The sequence below is a fragment of the Sorex fumeus genome, unplaced genomic scaffold (genome assembly GCF_029834395.1).
Source record: "Sorex fumeus unplaced genomic scaffold, SorFum_2.1 ptg000079l, whole genome shotgun sequence".
Lineage (NCBI taxonomy): Eukaryota > Metazoa > Chordata > Mammalia > Eulipotyphla > Soricidae > Sorex > Sorex fumeus.
In genome coordinates this window covers 7863897-7879921 of record NW_026606136.1, presented here as the reverse complement: position 1 = coordinate 7879921, position 16025 = coordinate 7863897, and the positions used below count along the sequence as shown (strand labels likewise).

General features: G+C 47.5%; 1 protein-coding gene across 2 annotated transcripts in view; it reads right to left on the bottom strand.

Moving 5' to 3' along the window:
• The window catches only part of SOS1 (SOS Ras/Rac guanine nucleotide exchange factor 1), a 113507-nt gene that overhangs the window by 19367 nt on the left and 78115 nt on the right, over positions 1-16025 (bottom strand). For both annotated transcript variants that reach the window (XM_056130570.1, XM_056130571.1), the window contains 7 exons: positions 11357-11438; positions 9665-9787; positions 9302-9405; positions 7396-7618; positions 5486-5605; positions 2708-2870; positions 1743-1860 (listed from right to left, as the gene is read on the bottom strand). In XM_056130570.1, coding sequence (XP_055986545.1) covers positions 1743-1860; positions 2708-2870; positions 5486-5605; positions 7396-7618; positions 9302-9405; positions 9665-9787; positions 11357-11438 — 933 coding nt within the window. The remainder of the gene's footprint in view (positions 1-1742; positions 1861-2707; positions 2871-5485; positions 5606-7395; positions 7619-9301; positions 9406-9664; positions 9788-11356; positions 11439-16025) is intronic.

The window sequence follows — 16025 nt, the reverse complement described above, 5'->3', positions numbered from 1 at the left end:
GCAGCATAAGACTAATAAAACACAACATTACATTCTGAAGGCATCTAAGTAAAAAAAAATGAGTTCATTTCTAAGTCACCCTAGAGAGAATGTGCGTTCCGAAAGGATTTGAAGAACATACACAGTAGTCTGTTTTAAAGCCCGAACCCAAAATACAGGAAAACAGAAGGAACTGAAAATAAAAAAAATGAGGCACTGTTAAGTGCAACCTGACAGAAAACTCAGATGAGGAAAAAGGCAGAAGAAAACGTCACATCACTAAAGAGGCTACAAGACAGTATGCAACAGAGATCACAGTTTCACGTGCACCCAGAGGACGCAGCAGATACTATGGACAGGCAGAGCGAGAGGAGAGTGAGAGAGAGTAACTAGGAAACAGCAGACAAATGGGGGAGCAGAGCCCCTCGGGAAGGGGCACCCACGGCAGACCTTTGGGTCGACCAGGAGAAGGGATCAAACGTCTGATGTGCTGGCCATGGGGACGGAAAGGTACAGACTTGGATTTCAGTCATGAAACTACTTAGAATCATGATCGATAGGGATGACTTTGGCCTGACTTTTCTATGGGCTGTTTGATCACTTGATCACCTGACATCCTGTTACTCATCGATTTACTTGAGTGGGCACCAGTAACGTCTCCATTTGTCCCTGTCAAGTGCTAGTGTAGCCCAGTGGCGTCTGCTCACTCCAGAAACACGAAGAGCCTCAAACCTATCATTCAGGGACTTGACAAAGAAGTCTGACCATCTGGTAGGTAGGCGGCCACGCAGTCTTTTGACACCCCGTGGAATCCAGTCGGTAATGGCTCTAGTCTAGCGGTCGTCTCCAAATCTCATTATGTGTCCAACCCATCTGATTTTCGACGCCTTGGCAAACGAGACAGCGTCCCTGATTCTTGACCGTTGGCGGAGGTCGGAACTCCGGATTCTTTCTCTCATTTGAGTGAAACGTGATACTCCAAGCATAGCTCTTTCGATTCCTCTTTGGGAGACCCGAATAGTGTTCTCATCCTGTTTGTGTTGGGCTCAGGTCTCTGCGGCATATGTTAATGCAGGAAGAACAGAGGAATCGAAGAGATGTGCCCGGGAGCCAGAGAGGTTCTTCGTCCTCTTAGCTATTTCTTCGAGGCTCTTGAAGGTGTTCCAAGCCGCTCTCTTCCTCCTGCGCAACTCAGGTCGTTCGTCAGGTTTACTTCTCGACTTAGGTACACATAGCTGTTGCAGTCGGAGATGTTCGTTCTGTTGACAGCGAACGGAACGTCAGGAACGAGACTGTTTCTCATAAACACTGTCTTTGTGAGATTCAGCTGTAGTCAGACCTTTCCACACTCTCAGTCGAAGTCAGCCAGCATTTGTGCCACTTGGCTAATGTTTGGTGTTATTAGAATGATGTCATCAGCGAAGCGGAGGTGGTGTAAATACAATGGTGAAAATACAAATACCAGTAAATACACTGGGTCTCATGGGCTGTTTCGTTTGGTAAAATTAAACATAAACTATTTCAGTGAGAAAAGAAATGTTTGACTTCCGTGAAGCCAAAAGGATAGAATCTAACGGTTGTTCAAGATGGAAATACAAAGTGTAATTTACGAGTACCGACTGGACTTGAATTTCAAAGACCAGGGAGAACCGGGTGCTCTGTATTTGTAAGTAAGGACTTTCTACTGTACCTTAGCATTACACGGTCTTAGTAGCTGTCATTTTACCCAGAAAAACAAGGAAAATTCAGGAAGGGTTGCTCACCAAAGAAAGGCACGCACGGCGGGTTAATAGACCTGAGTTTCGCCAAGTATTTCTTATAGTGATCTTCACTCAACTCATGAGCCTCTTCTAGAATTTTCTTTTGGCGACTTGGTATTTGCTAAAAACAAAAAAATAAATAGACACGTATTTATTTAGGAAATATAACTCTACAAAAGGAATCAATCACGTGCTTTGCTAAAATACGCCAGGCCACAAGTGACCCCAATTGTCCTAGTTTCAGGTTCAGGTTCTGTGTTCTCGTATGGGATCGTTCCACCTCAAAGGAACTCTTTGAAAACAGATCAAAAGAGGTGTTTCTATGTGAGAAATCGAGTTTATCTTCCCATTCCCTGAAGAATTATGTGAACGTTTAACTGTGCAATATATTAAAAATTACCTGCTGAAATCTAAGAAAAAATTCTCTCACAAGCTAAAACCTGTGCAGGCATTTTAATGAGATCCACTTTGGGAAGAGCAATCAGGAGAGTGCGGGCGAGACCCTTCCTGGTGGACGCCAGCACCCGACAGTGGTCCCCAGCCTGGCCACGCATGAACCGAGCACAGCCAGGTGTGGCCCCGAGCCAAATAAAAGAAGCGACCAGTTCAACACAAAATTCCGAGTGTGTCTCTGTCACTATCACTGTCCTCCCGTTGTTCATCAATTGGCCCGAGCGGGCCCAGTAATATCGTGAGACTTGTTACTGTTTTTGCATATTGAACATGTCACGGGGAGCTTGCCAGGCTCTGCCGTGCGGGCGAGATACTCTCGGTAGCTTGCTGGGCTCTCCAAGAGGGGCGGAGGAACCGAACTCGGGTTGCCCGGGTCGGCCGCATTCAGGGCAAATGCCCTACCCGCTGTGCTCTCGATCCAGCCCTTCGATTATGTCACCACTTAAAAACTAAGTGTTAAAGCCCCGATCCAGAGACAGGGTGGAGTTCCCTGGAAACCACCTGCACACACCCACCTCGAACGTGTGGTCCAGCCTGTACACAGGCGACGAGTTCATGGCACTGACCACCTCCAGGACGCCGTTGAAGTTGTTCAGTTCTTGAAAGACTTGCAGAATCTCGATTATTCTACTCACCACAGCTACTCTTTCTTCTAAGTTCTCGGTTTCTACAATACATCTGGGCATCAAAGACGAAAGAGGAAATGGAAAAAGTCTGCGCTTTCCCAATGAGGCTCAGATTTGAGAATTCACCAAACAAACTCTATTCAGGCAAGTAGCTTTTTGGGGACAAGCAGACAGGAGGCGGTCAAGGTCCCCTTTACTGTCCTCCTGCCAGAGAGCCTGTCCCTTCTTCATCTCTGAGCCTCCCTCAGCATCAGGCTGGGAGGCTAATCTGACCAAGGGTTTGGGGCTCTGGGAGATAGGTGTGTTCTAAGGGAATTTATCCTGGAATTCAAGAACGCTGTCTCCCATTAACCTCATCACCCGAATCAACAATGCTCAGTGTCTACCTTGGGTAGATATATTTAGCTCTTCTGGGAATAGCTCTTCTGGTAAGCAGTAATATAAAAAGTCAGCAAAAATACCGTCACAATTAAGAAGAATATTAATTGTTTAGAAAACAGCCAAGCCTGGCCTAGAGCAGTAAGCAGGACAGTGGGCGAGGCACTTGCCTTGCGTGTGGCTGGCCCAGGTTCAATTTCTGACACCCCATATAGTCCTCCGAGCCTGCTAGGAGTAACTCCTGGGCACTGCCAGGAGACCCCAAAACTAGGGGAAAAACAAGAAGCCAAGAAAGGGCCAGAGAGACCACAGCGGGGGTAGCTCCAAAGCAAACAGACAAACAAAGGCAAGGAAGATGAGGCAGGAATCACCTTGAATGGCATCTACAAAGGAATGGCCGGAAAAAAATGTGGTACACAGGGCCTCAAAAAAGAATAAATTAAAGTAAATGGTATTGGTGAACATTTTGAACATTAAAGTAAACAAAACAAGCCAAAGGGGAGAAAAAAACCCGAACGATTCTGTATTCATAACCTATGTACGGGGGATGAATGCGAATGATGCGAGATGAGTGTTGGAAACCTGAACATCATGCATATAACAAGTCTGTTTTACACACCGAAAAAAGTCTGTTCAAAGAGGGTAGATTTCATATTTAGAGTTCTTACTCTGAACACATGGCAGTGCAGGAAAAGAACTCGATGATCTCCTGAGCACTGCCAGGAGTGATCCCTGAGTACCCCTAGGTGTGGCCCAAATGCAAAAAAAAAAAAAAAAAAAGAAGAGTTGGAGAGGCAGGAAGTACTCACAAGTATTATAAATTTTAATACAGAGAAATTATAAAAAGGAACTAAATGGAAAGCATTCGCGGCCGCGCGACATCTTATCAGAATATTATCTCATTCCTACTTTGGACAAACTTGCAGGCTATTGAATGTAGCCTGCCCACAGGGCAGAGTCTGGCAAACTCCCCGTGGCGTACCCAATATGCCAAATACCAGTAACAATGATGGGTCTCATTCTCCTAAAGAGCCTTGAATATTATCTCAGGGCTAGGATGAAAGAGACGTTACTGGGGCCTGCTCGAGGCAATCGACGATTAACAGGATGATGAAATGAAATGAAAAAAAAATGGAAAGCCTAGAACTAAAAATTACATAATTGAAATAAAAATTTTACTAGGTGGGGCTGGAGCGATAGCACAGCGGGTGGGGCGTTTGCCTTGCACGCGGCCGACCCAGGTTCAATTCCCAGCATCCCATATGGTCCCTTGAGCACCACCAGGAGTAATTCCTGAGTGCAGAGCCAGGTGTAACCCAAAAAGAAAAGAAAAAATTACTAGACAGCCTCAGTAATAGACATGGATTTGAAGAAGGTATTAATTCACTTGAAGAGAGAGCTATTATTCAAGAATGATGATCCATAATAAGTTTGTCTTTCCAAAATAAATAAAAACTCAGAGAACCTGTTATTAGCAAGCTCATGGTATCTTAAATATTAAAACGTTCTTCAGGGTTAAAGCTCTTTCCTTACATATGGCTAACCCCGGCTTGATCCCCATCACTGCTTGTGATCCCCTGAACACCGCCAGGAGTCACCCCTGAGCAAAACGGGGTGTAGCCATGAATAAGTAAATATAAAAATAAGGGGGTGGGAAGTGTTCTTCAGATTGAAAGTAAGTGACTCTAGCTGATTTTCTGATAATTACCAGAAAAGGTAATTATGTGATTACAAAAGACCTGTAAACGTTCACTTTTCACTGTCTTCTAGTATTTTAACATGAAATTATGTACATACGATGTATTATTGGTTCTGTAATACAGAAATATACTACATGTAAATATATTGCCAATAACCTCACCAAGGGAGTGAAGGAGAGTTAAGTGGCAACTGGTAATAAAATGAGGGTTAAGTGATGAAACAAAAATCAAAACAATGTGTCATTAGATTTGTGTCATTAATTATCTGTACCATGTAAATATATGGTTTACGATGAATACCACAGAAATAGGGGAAAGGGACTAGGACCACGTGGGAATTATAGGCTGCACCTGAGTGGAATTAAGTCCAGCATTAAGCTGGCAAGACCGGAATCTGCTAAGGTGTAGATGGCAAACCCCAAAGCAACCCCTAAAAGCTAAAAATTCATTAATAAGATGCCATCTTCAAGTAGTCATTCAGTGCAAAAATCGGAGGAACTGGAAATACCGCAGCGAGAAAGGTGGAGATGCAGAAGCAGCCAAGGGCCACGGGGCCGGCCGAGCGCTCGGGCCGGGCCAGGGGACTTACTTCTCGAACCACAGTGTGAGGTTGGTTGTGTGTCGGATCATTTTCAGAAGATTGGGAGAATTAATTTCTTTGTCTTCTTTTGTCCACACGCTTCCAACTAATTCTGATGGCTGGACAGCTCTAGAATCACCAAGACACAGTTTTATAGGACCCTGACCCCTCTCGTACGCCACCGTCGCAGTAAGGGACAAGCTAAGTTCCCAGGCAGACCCTCCTCTCGCGCCGGCAGAAAGGTCTCTCAAGAAAAGCGTGCACAGGAACGGTAGCTGCGCCTCTTTTTCTGTAGAGCAGAACCCACTACAGTGCACGCGCCCGATCTGCTTCGGTTCTCCCTTCACACAACAAGCCAGGGTGAAGAGGACTCTGGTCCAAGCACCAGCCCACTTAGGCAGAGCAGACTGCGACTCCTGCCAGCCCCTGGAGGAGGGGGCGGGGACTTCCTGGGAATGTCCTGGGAAATCAAATGGATGCTGACGCTGGTTTCTGGAAACATGGGGAACCGTTCGGTTGAGATGACGTTAATGAACTGGAGGGCTGGCGAGAGCACGGTGGTGAAGGCCAGGGTGCCATTTCCGGCACCATGCACGGTGCCCTGAGCACCGCCAGGAGGGATCCCTGAGCACAGAGCCAGGAGTCCTGAGCACTCTCGGGGGTGGTCCTCCCCGTAGGAAAGCAATAAAAATGATTTAGTTGGAAACTTTAAAATGTCTCCTATACGGAACTAGAAGTACTTTCTGACGTTGCATGATGCGGGCACAACCCGTGGCTGGTGGGACCGGGCTTATGCTTCCAGGCGTAGCAGCCCCTGGGCCCCTGAGCCGAGGCTGCGTGCCGATGACTGTGAATGCTGTCTCTTTAAAAGATCTCCCAGGAGCCCGAGACACGGGTGCAAGAACTCCTAAAACCAAGTCTTGCCGACCGACTCGGGGCAAAAGCGTCAGGGGCCAAGGAGGCAGCTGGGAGGGCCGGCTGGAGGGCCGGCTGCCGGGCCCAGAACAGCCCCGAGAGCCAGCGGATGCGGCCCCCAAACAAAACCCAGGGCTGGGACACCTGCCGTGCCGGCAAGAGCACCAGCTCCATCCCTGGCATGGCACAGGCCCCCGAGCACCAAGCCTGGAGTACCCCTGAGCACTGCCAGGAATGGCCCCAAACGAAAACCGAAAGAACAAAAGAGCAGGGGCTCACTCCCGCCCTTTTTCACTGCTGGCAGATGTTCGCGGTCGTGTTTTGCTGAAACACGAAGCGTGGGCTGTTACGCCCGGGCCTACCGTGCCAGTCCTGGGCCCGTCTTGCTCTCGAGGAAACTCTGGGACAGGAGGACAGCAGCGAGTCAAAGCTGCCCGTCCCGCCAGCGCGAGAACATCTCGGCCAGCTGAGGGCGGCTGCAGGAGAGAAGCCAGGGCAAGGCAGAGGCTGAAAAGCAGCTTCGTTGTCTGTTCTTCTGGGCCACACCCAGCAGTGCTCAGGGCTCACTCCTGGCTGTGCTCAGAGACCACTCCTGGCGCTGCTCACGAAAGCAAGCGGGGCGCAACGAATCAAACCCGGGCTGGCTGTGTGCCAGGCAAGCGCCCTGCCTGCTGTGCGATCCCTCTACCCCCAAAGCAGCTGGCTTTCTGTTTCCACATTTTTGGGCCACGCCCAGTGGTGCTCAGGACTCACTCCCGGCTCTGCACTCAGGGATCACTCCTGGCAGGCTCCGGGGGCCATAGGAGGGGGTTGGCCGCACTCGAGGCAGGAGCCCCACCCGCATGCCACCGCCCGGGCCCCAAGCAGCTCCTTATCAGGCCTTCTGGCAGATGTCCCGTGGACTCTCTGCTATGCCTTCCCCAAACCCCGAAAGGCAGAATTCAGGACTTGAATTCAAAATGACCTTCTCTGAGAGTCCCCAGCACCAACGTCAAGGCACGTACCGATACAGATCTGACTCGAGTAGCGTGAGCTGCCGAGCAATCTCTATCGGGTGTAGGGTGAGCAGGTCGAAGTTCTCCACTTGCCCGGGTCTGCTCAAGTGCCACTCCACGGGGGGAGGGGAGCTCTGAAATGTGATGTTATGGCCCGGTCCACTGTCTCTTGCGATCTTTTTCCTTTGGATTATCTTAGTGATGGATTCAACCCACTTTTTCATCGCTTTACCTAAAACCACATTAAACATGACATTTAAGTACCAGTATACCGAATATTTCATTTTAGAAACAGCTTAAGGACGGTGGAGACAGTTCAGGGCTAGGGACCCACGGGGTGCATGAGTAAGAGCTTGCGTTTGACCCCTGGGTACTGTGCGGTCCCTCGCCAAGCACTGCCCAGTGCGGCCTATGGCGCCTGGCACCCCTGGGCTTCAGCACTACCGTAGCACCCCGAGCGGCCCCAGGCCCCTTGAGAACTGTTTGGGAGACTCTCCCAAGAAACAGCTTAAAATCATAAAACTTATACTTGAAAATAGCTCTGCCAGAAAAAGTGTTCAGATCTTTGCTGAAAACAAAAAAGATCGAATTCAAAATTAAAAATGGACTGTTGGGCAGAGCAACAGTAGAGGAGGAGGGCATCTGCCTTGCGTAGAGCCGACCCGGGTCTGATCCCCGGCGTCCCACAGGGTCCTCTGAGCACGGCCAGGAGTGAGCCCTGAGCATCACCGGGTATTGTGCACCCCCCCCCCCCCCCCCCCGGGCAAAGGAATCCCCCTAGTTCCCTTTCACTGTTTCCCTCTCATGCGCCCCAAGCTCATTCTTGACCAACGGGCAGCCACTACGGTTAGACTGGGACATATTCTTCGTAACCTTGCTGATTTGTTCTTCTGGTGTCAGGGGTCAAGCCCATTACTTCAAACATGGAAGTACTTCGCTTGACCACTGAGCTACATCCCTGGTTCCGGGTAGGTAGAGATTCTCGGTAGAGATTTTTCATCCTGACAATTCTAGATTTCAACGGAAAACACTGTTTTATATTCATCCATATCCCCCCCGCCACCAAAAGAGAAATCTTTTGTTTTCTTCTAAAAGCAGCCAGTGGTGCTGAGAACTGCTCCCCTCACAGTGCGCAGGGACCCACACAGTGCAGGACAGGCCCAGTGAGCTACAGCAAGGCAGGTGCACGAGACCCCATCCCAGGGCTCCCCAAGACAGACCCTGCCTAGCGTGGCTCTAGGGGCCACACGTGCTGGTGCTCAAGGGCCGTTCCCAGCTTAGATGTCCTTCCTGGGGTGCTGGAGGCCGCCGCAGAGCGTGAGTCCCGGGCGCTGTGGCCCAGTCACTGTCAGTCTGACCAGCGCTGCGTCCCCCCAGTGATTCCCTCGCTGCAGTGTCTGTGGTGACGGCACTTCAGTCGAACCCTTTACTCTCCGGGTTGTATTCCATCACGGAGCTCAAAGGAAGAGAGCGGCCCAGTCACAGGGCCTTGAGTGGTGGCCAGGGGAATCTGGGAGACCCGGCTCGCGAGGGGACAGGCCCAGGAAGGGGGGCTTTTGCCCCCGGTGGGAGACAGCACCCAGTAGAATCCTTCTGCTTCTAGAAGGCCCTCCGGCCTCTGAGGGTGCCCCCCGCACTGAACTTGGGCTGCTCCCAATCGCTGGTACCTGCGACGAGCCCAGGAGTCCTCGCTGTCCCCTAAGCAGGCCAAGACTTTTTAAAGTCTGAAATAATCAAGCTGAGTACTACATGAAACTACATCAGAACAACAGGTGCTATCAACAATTTCTAGGCAAAAAAAATGTTTGCCAATTAAAAAAACTGATTTCCAAATGGCCACGCTATTGTAAATACCACACTAAGCGCTAACGGCCTATGCCAAGCTATTTCACAGAACAGGCGCTCGCCAACGTACCTCTGACTGTCCCAATGAATTCTTCCATTCGTTGCAAGAGGTCTGCATCTCTCTCAAAATCATAGAAGTGGTGCTCTACCCAGTGTCGACAGACATTTAATACTCTGGCATGGACACGAGAATAACTAAGTTACATACATGGTAACGCACACATAAATGTTCACAATGCGTGGCACAAGTGAAGGCGGAAACTCGTCAAATCTGATCCATTCCTTCCACTTTCAAAATCCTGCTAAGACCGACAGTACTTGCTAACTCTTGTTTCACACCCTTTGCCGGCACCCCCTTCCTCGTGAGGGCTCCTTCGGCAGCTCCGCCTCGAGACAAAGGCGCACCGAGGCCGCGTTCCCGCCTCTCGCTTACCGCAGCTGGACAGGCTGGATGTATTCTTTCCTAAACCTTTTCAGCTCTGCACTCAGGGGCTGATCTCCGTTTTCTATAGCGATGCGATCAGCTTCCGTTGGCTCAGGCTCTGGAATTTCAAACCTAACACAGAACAGAACAAACGAGTCACGTACCAATTGGATAAGCATACAAATAAAAACCACCAAGTCCACTGAGTTCAACCGAGGCAGTTCTGTAAAGAATTCCTGAAGGCAGCAGAGGCTGGAGAGCGCAAGCCTGCACGCGGGCAGCCGGCGCGACCCCGAGCACAGAGCCGGGAGGAACCCCGTACCCGCCGGCGAAACAGAGACCAGACAAAATGCCACCATATACAACAGAGAGCACGAGTGAGGCTTCTCTAAGGAAAAATTCATGATCCTGTAATTTTTCAAAAGAAGCTGACTTGTCGACCAATCAAACTAGCCAGAAACATTGTAAAATTCAGGAAGACATGCAAAGTGAAAAATTACTGCTCATAAGGTTATGAGGTTGATGTTGACTTCTGACTTGCACGATTACGCTTCAGTCAGCTAATATAATTTCTAAGGCTAATGTTTGAAAAGTTAACTCTTCTTTGGGTGGACAAAACACTTTTCCTCTGGGACTAGAGAAATAGCACAGCGGGTAGGGCGTTTGCCTTGCACGCGGCCGACCCAGGTTCTATTCCCAGCATCTCATATGGTCCCCCGGGCACCGCCAGGAGTAATTCCTGAGTGCAGAGCCAGGAGGAACCCCTGTGCGTCGCCGGGTGTGACCCAAAAAGCAAAAAAAATAAAAAAAAAAAACCAAAAAAACCACTTTTCCTCAATTATAGTATTTGTTTACTGATAAAAGTTTTCCTGAATGTGCTGAATGCGGTATATACAATGATCTTCATTTAGTTATCAAATGGAAGTTATTAAATAAAACACTTAAAGCGAAGGTTCCCAAACTTATCTGGCCTACAGCCCCCTTTTAAGAAAAAGATCCACTAGGTACCCCCGGGAAATCTATCATTTAAGGCAAATAAAATGTATCCCTCACATTCACCAAAGGATGCCACTGTCCCGTGAATCGTCTAGTGCCCATCATCCTCTTTAGGAAACACAGATCTAAAATCATCCAGCGGGTTGGGCATTTGCAGGTTCGATCTCCAGCATCCCATATGGTTTCCCCAGCACTGCCAGGAGTAACCCATGGGCATGGAAGGGTGTGACCCAAAAAGCCAAAATAAAAAATCGAAATCATATCATCCAGGGGCCAGAGAGATACTACGGGAAGGTGCCAATCTGGGTTTGATCCCTGGCACCCCGTATGGCACCCAAGCCCTGCCAGGAATGATCCCTGAGTGCTGAGTCAGGAGTAAGCTCTGAGTACGGCCCTCAAACAAAACAAATACCAAGAAGTCATCTAAATTCGAATTCCAGAGACTACATGCTACATTTTATATAGTTCTTTAACCTGACTTATTAAATTTGAAATTTTACTTTCTGAGTTTCCATATGAAAAAAAAAAAAGAATGCTTATTTTTATCTTCAATCAAAGCTAACATTAATATAGGTCACTTAAAAGACTTTAGTTCACAAGAAAGTTCTTATCAGCTAGAATTTAAAGCTCATCCATTACATGAGGAACGAGGGAGGCGAGCCCGATCTCCTTTAGAAAAAGATGAAAACATTTTAAATTGCCAACCTTTCTATTATAAGACTCAGGAGTTCTTGAGGTTTACAAAATGATCTGTATGTTGTAAGAAACGTCCGAACAAAATTGGGATCTAAAAAGAAAAAGAAAAAGTCATTAAGATCTCGAAGTTTGGTATGATTATTAAAATGATTTTTCAAAAGAGATCAAATAATCCATTTTCAATGCCCTAAAACGTTTTGGCCACAAGGAGCGGCTTTGAAACGAACTGCTGTTTTTAAGGAAGCCAGTGGCGAGACCCAAACCCCGAAGAGTACAATTTCATACCAAGTTACGTCTTGATGCCTGCTTACTCTGCTCAGCTGATCACAGTATGGACTCAGACCACAGGAACTTGCAGGAAGAGTAAGGCTGAGCCTGGAAGCCGGCTCCCACCTGCTACCCATGAGCGTGTGCACGGCCACTTCCCTGGGGGCAGGAGGCCTCAGCAGTGCCCCGTGGCCTTTGGCCTTCCGTAGCACCTGGCTGGTTTCCCAGGGCCAGGCGTCTCCTCCTCCTCTTCTGACCTTTCTGAGGTGCGGGGGATTGAGCTCAGAGCCTCACGCATCCTAGGCATGTCTCTCCCAGCGCGTCCCATCCCTGTACCTTTCCTCTTTCTGTGAATCTATTTCTTGTCTACTGAGAGAGCTGCGACTAGAAGATAGATCTTACAGTGCTGTAGGTAAGTGAAACACCGTTTCGAATACTCCAGCCTGGTTCTGGTGACAGCTTTGAACCCCTTTCTCACGTGACCATGGGAGTTGGCATCTCCGATCTCTCCCCGCACCTACTTTCGTCCGTCTCTCCATCCTGCCAGGCCCGGCCTGCTCGCCCCTCCCCCAAGCAGTCAAGTCACCCTCCCAGAGGGGAGAAGGGCTGCAGCCTTCTCTTTAGGAAGGGGAAGAGGAAGCGTCCCAGAATGGGAAAAAGATTCTTTAGGTGATGCAAATGTCATCAAGGTATGCATTTACTTGTTTAGTAACTTGAGTTTTTAAGAGCCTCTTTTTTCACATTATGGAGTAATTTGACGATAAACGTACTGAGAACAGCAAGTCCTTTTATTTTGTTAGTTGCACACCATGAATCTTTCATAAGAAATATAATGTCTTTTATTAACACAGGGTTTAGCAAGATTCAGAACTCGCTTCTTTGGAAAATCTTTTAGCTGATTCTGTCTGGTTCAGAGGCACTCTAAATTTAGCACTGAAGAGCTACATTGCATTTCTCCTCAAAAAAAAAAAAAGTTCATGGATTTATCATAAAATAAAAATAATCAAGACAATGAATTAAATATCAGACAACCTTGCACTTAAAATACACTGAAAGAAAAATGTTACATGATAAAAATATATCATATATATTTTAACGCCCCCCCCCTTTTTATTATAATACCTTCTAAGGCTTAAGTGGGTTACTGATAAAAATAATTGAAATACAACAATCGTTGAGTAATTTCCTCTCTGTTGGTATTTTATTGTCTGTCCTCAGTTCCAGAGATCCTCAAACGTTAAAGGCCAATGTCTCATCCAGAAGAAAAGATTTTAAAACAGAAGGTTGTACGAGATTTTAGAAACAGAGATTTATATCGGTTTCATCACAACCCTCTCTTTCAAGAATCTTCTTCCTGTTCTGCAAACCTATCTGTAAGGTGAGGCCGCTCAAAACATCCCGTGTCTTAGGAAGCAAAAGCAGTGTCCACGCAGAAATGCTAAGTGGTCACGCTGGACAGCCCAGAGCCTTTGCAGGCAGAGTGCTGAGTAGCCTGGGCCCTGCTCCAAGTTGAGGGCGGCCCCTTCTTTTCTTAAAGGAAACTTCCCATGCTCCAAGTCTAAAATCAACATCCAGATCCACTTCAAATGCCACCTAAGTCAGGCTAAAAAACTGTGAGAAATCAAAAGTCAGTTTAAGCCGAAAAACAGAATAAAAGAAAAGTCCTTACGAATCAAAGTCTGTTTCAAGAAAACGGTCCACTTATAAAGGCAAATGTTTTGAAACAATTTTCTCTTTTCATCTTAAATCAAAACTCGTGGCCATTTCAGGACTGCAGTTTGCGGTGACAGGGCCCCTGCATGGGACAGGGGCCACCGTTCCTGACGCGTGCTAAGCTGTCACACAGCTGGTTCTCCAGGACATCCACGAAGGGAGTAGGCTGGTGGTCGGCTTCCCTCTCAGCGGAGTGTCTAGACTACCTGGGTGGCAGAGACGGAGCGGAATCCTGATCTCTTCTCCAGGGCGTCCCAGAACCCTGCTGCGTGCAGGGTCCAGGTGCCCCAGGTGTGGGATCTCAAGAAGCAATCTGAGTGATGTCACCACCATAGAATTTTACGGCTCGTCTCGGTTAAAGGACTAGAAAGCCACTGAAAAATCAGCCGTCGACCTGTGACTCTGTGACTCTTGTTAGGCTCCCTTCCCGCTGCGAGGAAGGCGTAGCTGTCCCTTTCTGCACGCTGTACCCAGAAGAGCAGTTTCTGGAGTCGTGGTGAAATAAACTCCCGTTACCATCACTGTGTATTTCTAAAATGACTCAAGTTTAAGTTGTTTTTAGCGGAAATGAGGATATTCTTGCCAAAAAGAGAGAAATAGCAGAAGCTGAAAATAAACCAAGAAAATCTGGCAAAGTTTAAGTGCTTTCAAAAAAATATCTTGAATGCTGATTTACACATTCCCAAGACTGTAGTGATCGACTTTACTTTTAGTCTAAAATGGTGGAAATTGCTAATGAATGAAATAGTTTTATAGTAAGAGAAGACATCACATCTACATTGAAATCTCACACAGAAAAGAGGTTAACATATTCCAGAAAGTATTTTTATCTCTACTGACTTCCCCACTTCAGTGGCTATGAGAGACCAGGACACACTAATCAAGGGAGACCTTCATCAGGTTAACCTAATTCGGTATTTTTAAAATATCCAGTAGGTATTTTTAAAATTTCATATAAAGAGGTCATAAAATTCTGTAAGAGAACAACACACTTTCTTACCTTGCTATAATAAAAGCCCGTTTTCCACTGCCCCGTTGGCCGTGGACATACAGGTATCTACCTATGTTATAAAATGTTCTACAATGTCACCTCAAAAAAAGGTAAAATTTTACAGATGGCAAAAGCTGCAGACACAGAAGCCAGGTTGGCTTTGGTTTTTATTTTTGCTTTTTGGGTCACACCTGGCCATGCACAGGGGTTACTCCTGGCTCTGAACTCAGGAATCACTCCTGGCGGTGCTCGGGGGACCCTATGGGATGCTGGGAATCGAACCTGGGTCGGCCGCGTGCAAGGCAAACGCCCTCCCCGCTCTGCTCCAGCCCTGGCTTTGGTTTTTAAAGCACAAACAACAGGAGAAAAGGGAGAGACTGAGATTCTCCTCCTCGTGGAAGGAGCTCTCTTCGAAAAGGTGCTTAATCGAACTCAGTACGAGCAGCACCAGGAATTTCCTTTCGGCCTTTGCCCTCCCCATTGCAAGTCGCGTGCTCCTCTCCTCGGCGACAAACATTCCCATCACCATCACGGGCATCGGCTGCTGCTCCAGAGCTCCCCACACAAACCCTCCCCAGCTCCACCTGCCCCTCCACTCGGAAACCGTTGTCCGACAATGTTTTATCGCAAGATTCTTCAGGATCTTCGGGACTTGGGGGTGAGAGAGAGAGCAGTGGGCACAGCATCCGCCTTGCACGTGGCCAACCTGGGTTCGATCCCCGGCATCCCAAGGTCCCTCTGAGCACTGCTGGGTGTGGTCCCAAATCCAGAGAACAAAAGAATTTGAGGAGTTTACTTTAAAACTTGTTCAGAATATAGATTTGAGGTGAAAAAGAGAACCCATTTTTTCTCTATTTTGATGGCTCTCTGACGTTGTATTTGCCAAGGTCCGTGACACTCATGGAATATGCGTCCAGTGGAAAGTTATTTATGTAAAGAGCCCCCCTCCTCCAGGGCTGCCGGTCCACGGGATAATTCCCCTTTAATGCAGCCATTTAAAACGCCATGAGAAACAATACACTCCTCAGCAAGGGTTTATAAACAATCACTCTTGAATTCCTTCACAAAGGAAACAGACACTATGCTGACGCACAAACACTTAAAAAAAAATCAGAGAGTTTAAAAATAGAACAGCGCTGGCCTATAGATCAAAAACTGTTCAAAAGAGTTCTCAAAAGTTAAAACATCCAAACTAAACTTTATATAGGACACAGACTTGAAAGACATCTAATTACAGTTTTTGAGGATCTTTCCTTATGAAAGTGAAACAGCAGCCTGATGAAAACTTCAAGACAATTTTTTTTCAATAAAAGACGTCCATGCATGGGAAAAACCCCCTTTCCCCAGACTTGAATATCAAAGTATTTTATTTCCCTATTATTCAGTTCTGACTTTTTAATCCCACCCTGGAGGACACTTCACTTTTCTAAAACAGTCTCTATCAATCCAGACAAGCCACCAACCCCCCTTTTATATTCCTGGCTCAATCCGTCAGCTGTCTCTGTATTTCCTAGAGGTGAGCAGAGGTGACTCTTGGGCACGTCACCTGTGACTTTGGTCCGCAAAGTCGCTTTCGGTGCCTGCCAGCCAGGAGCGAGCTCTGGGCCACGTCCTCCCCAGGGGCCTTTCAGATGGATTCTAAAGTGCGATACACACACACTCACCCAGAGCTTATTAAAAATGAATTAAAACAGATGTTTATTTTAG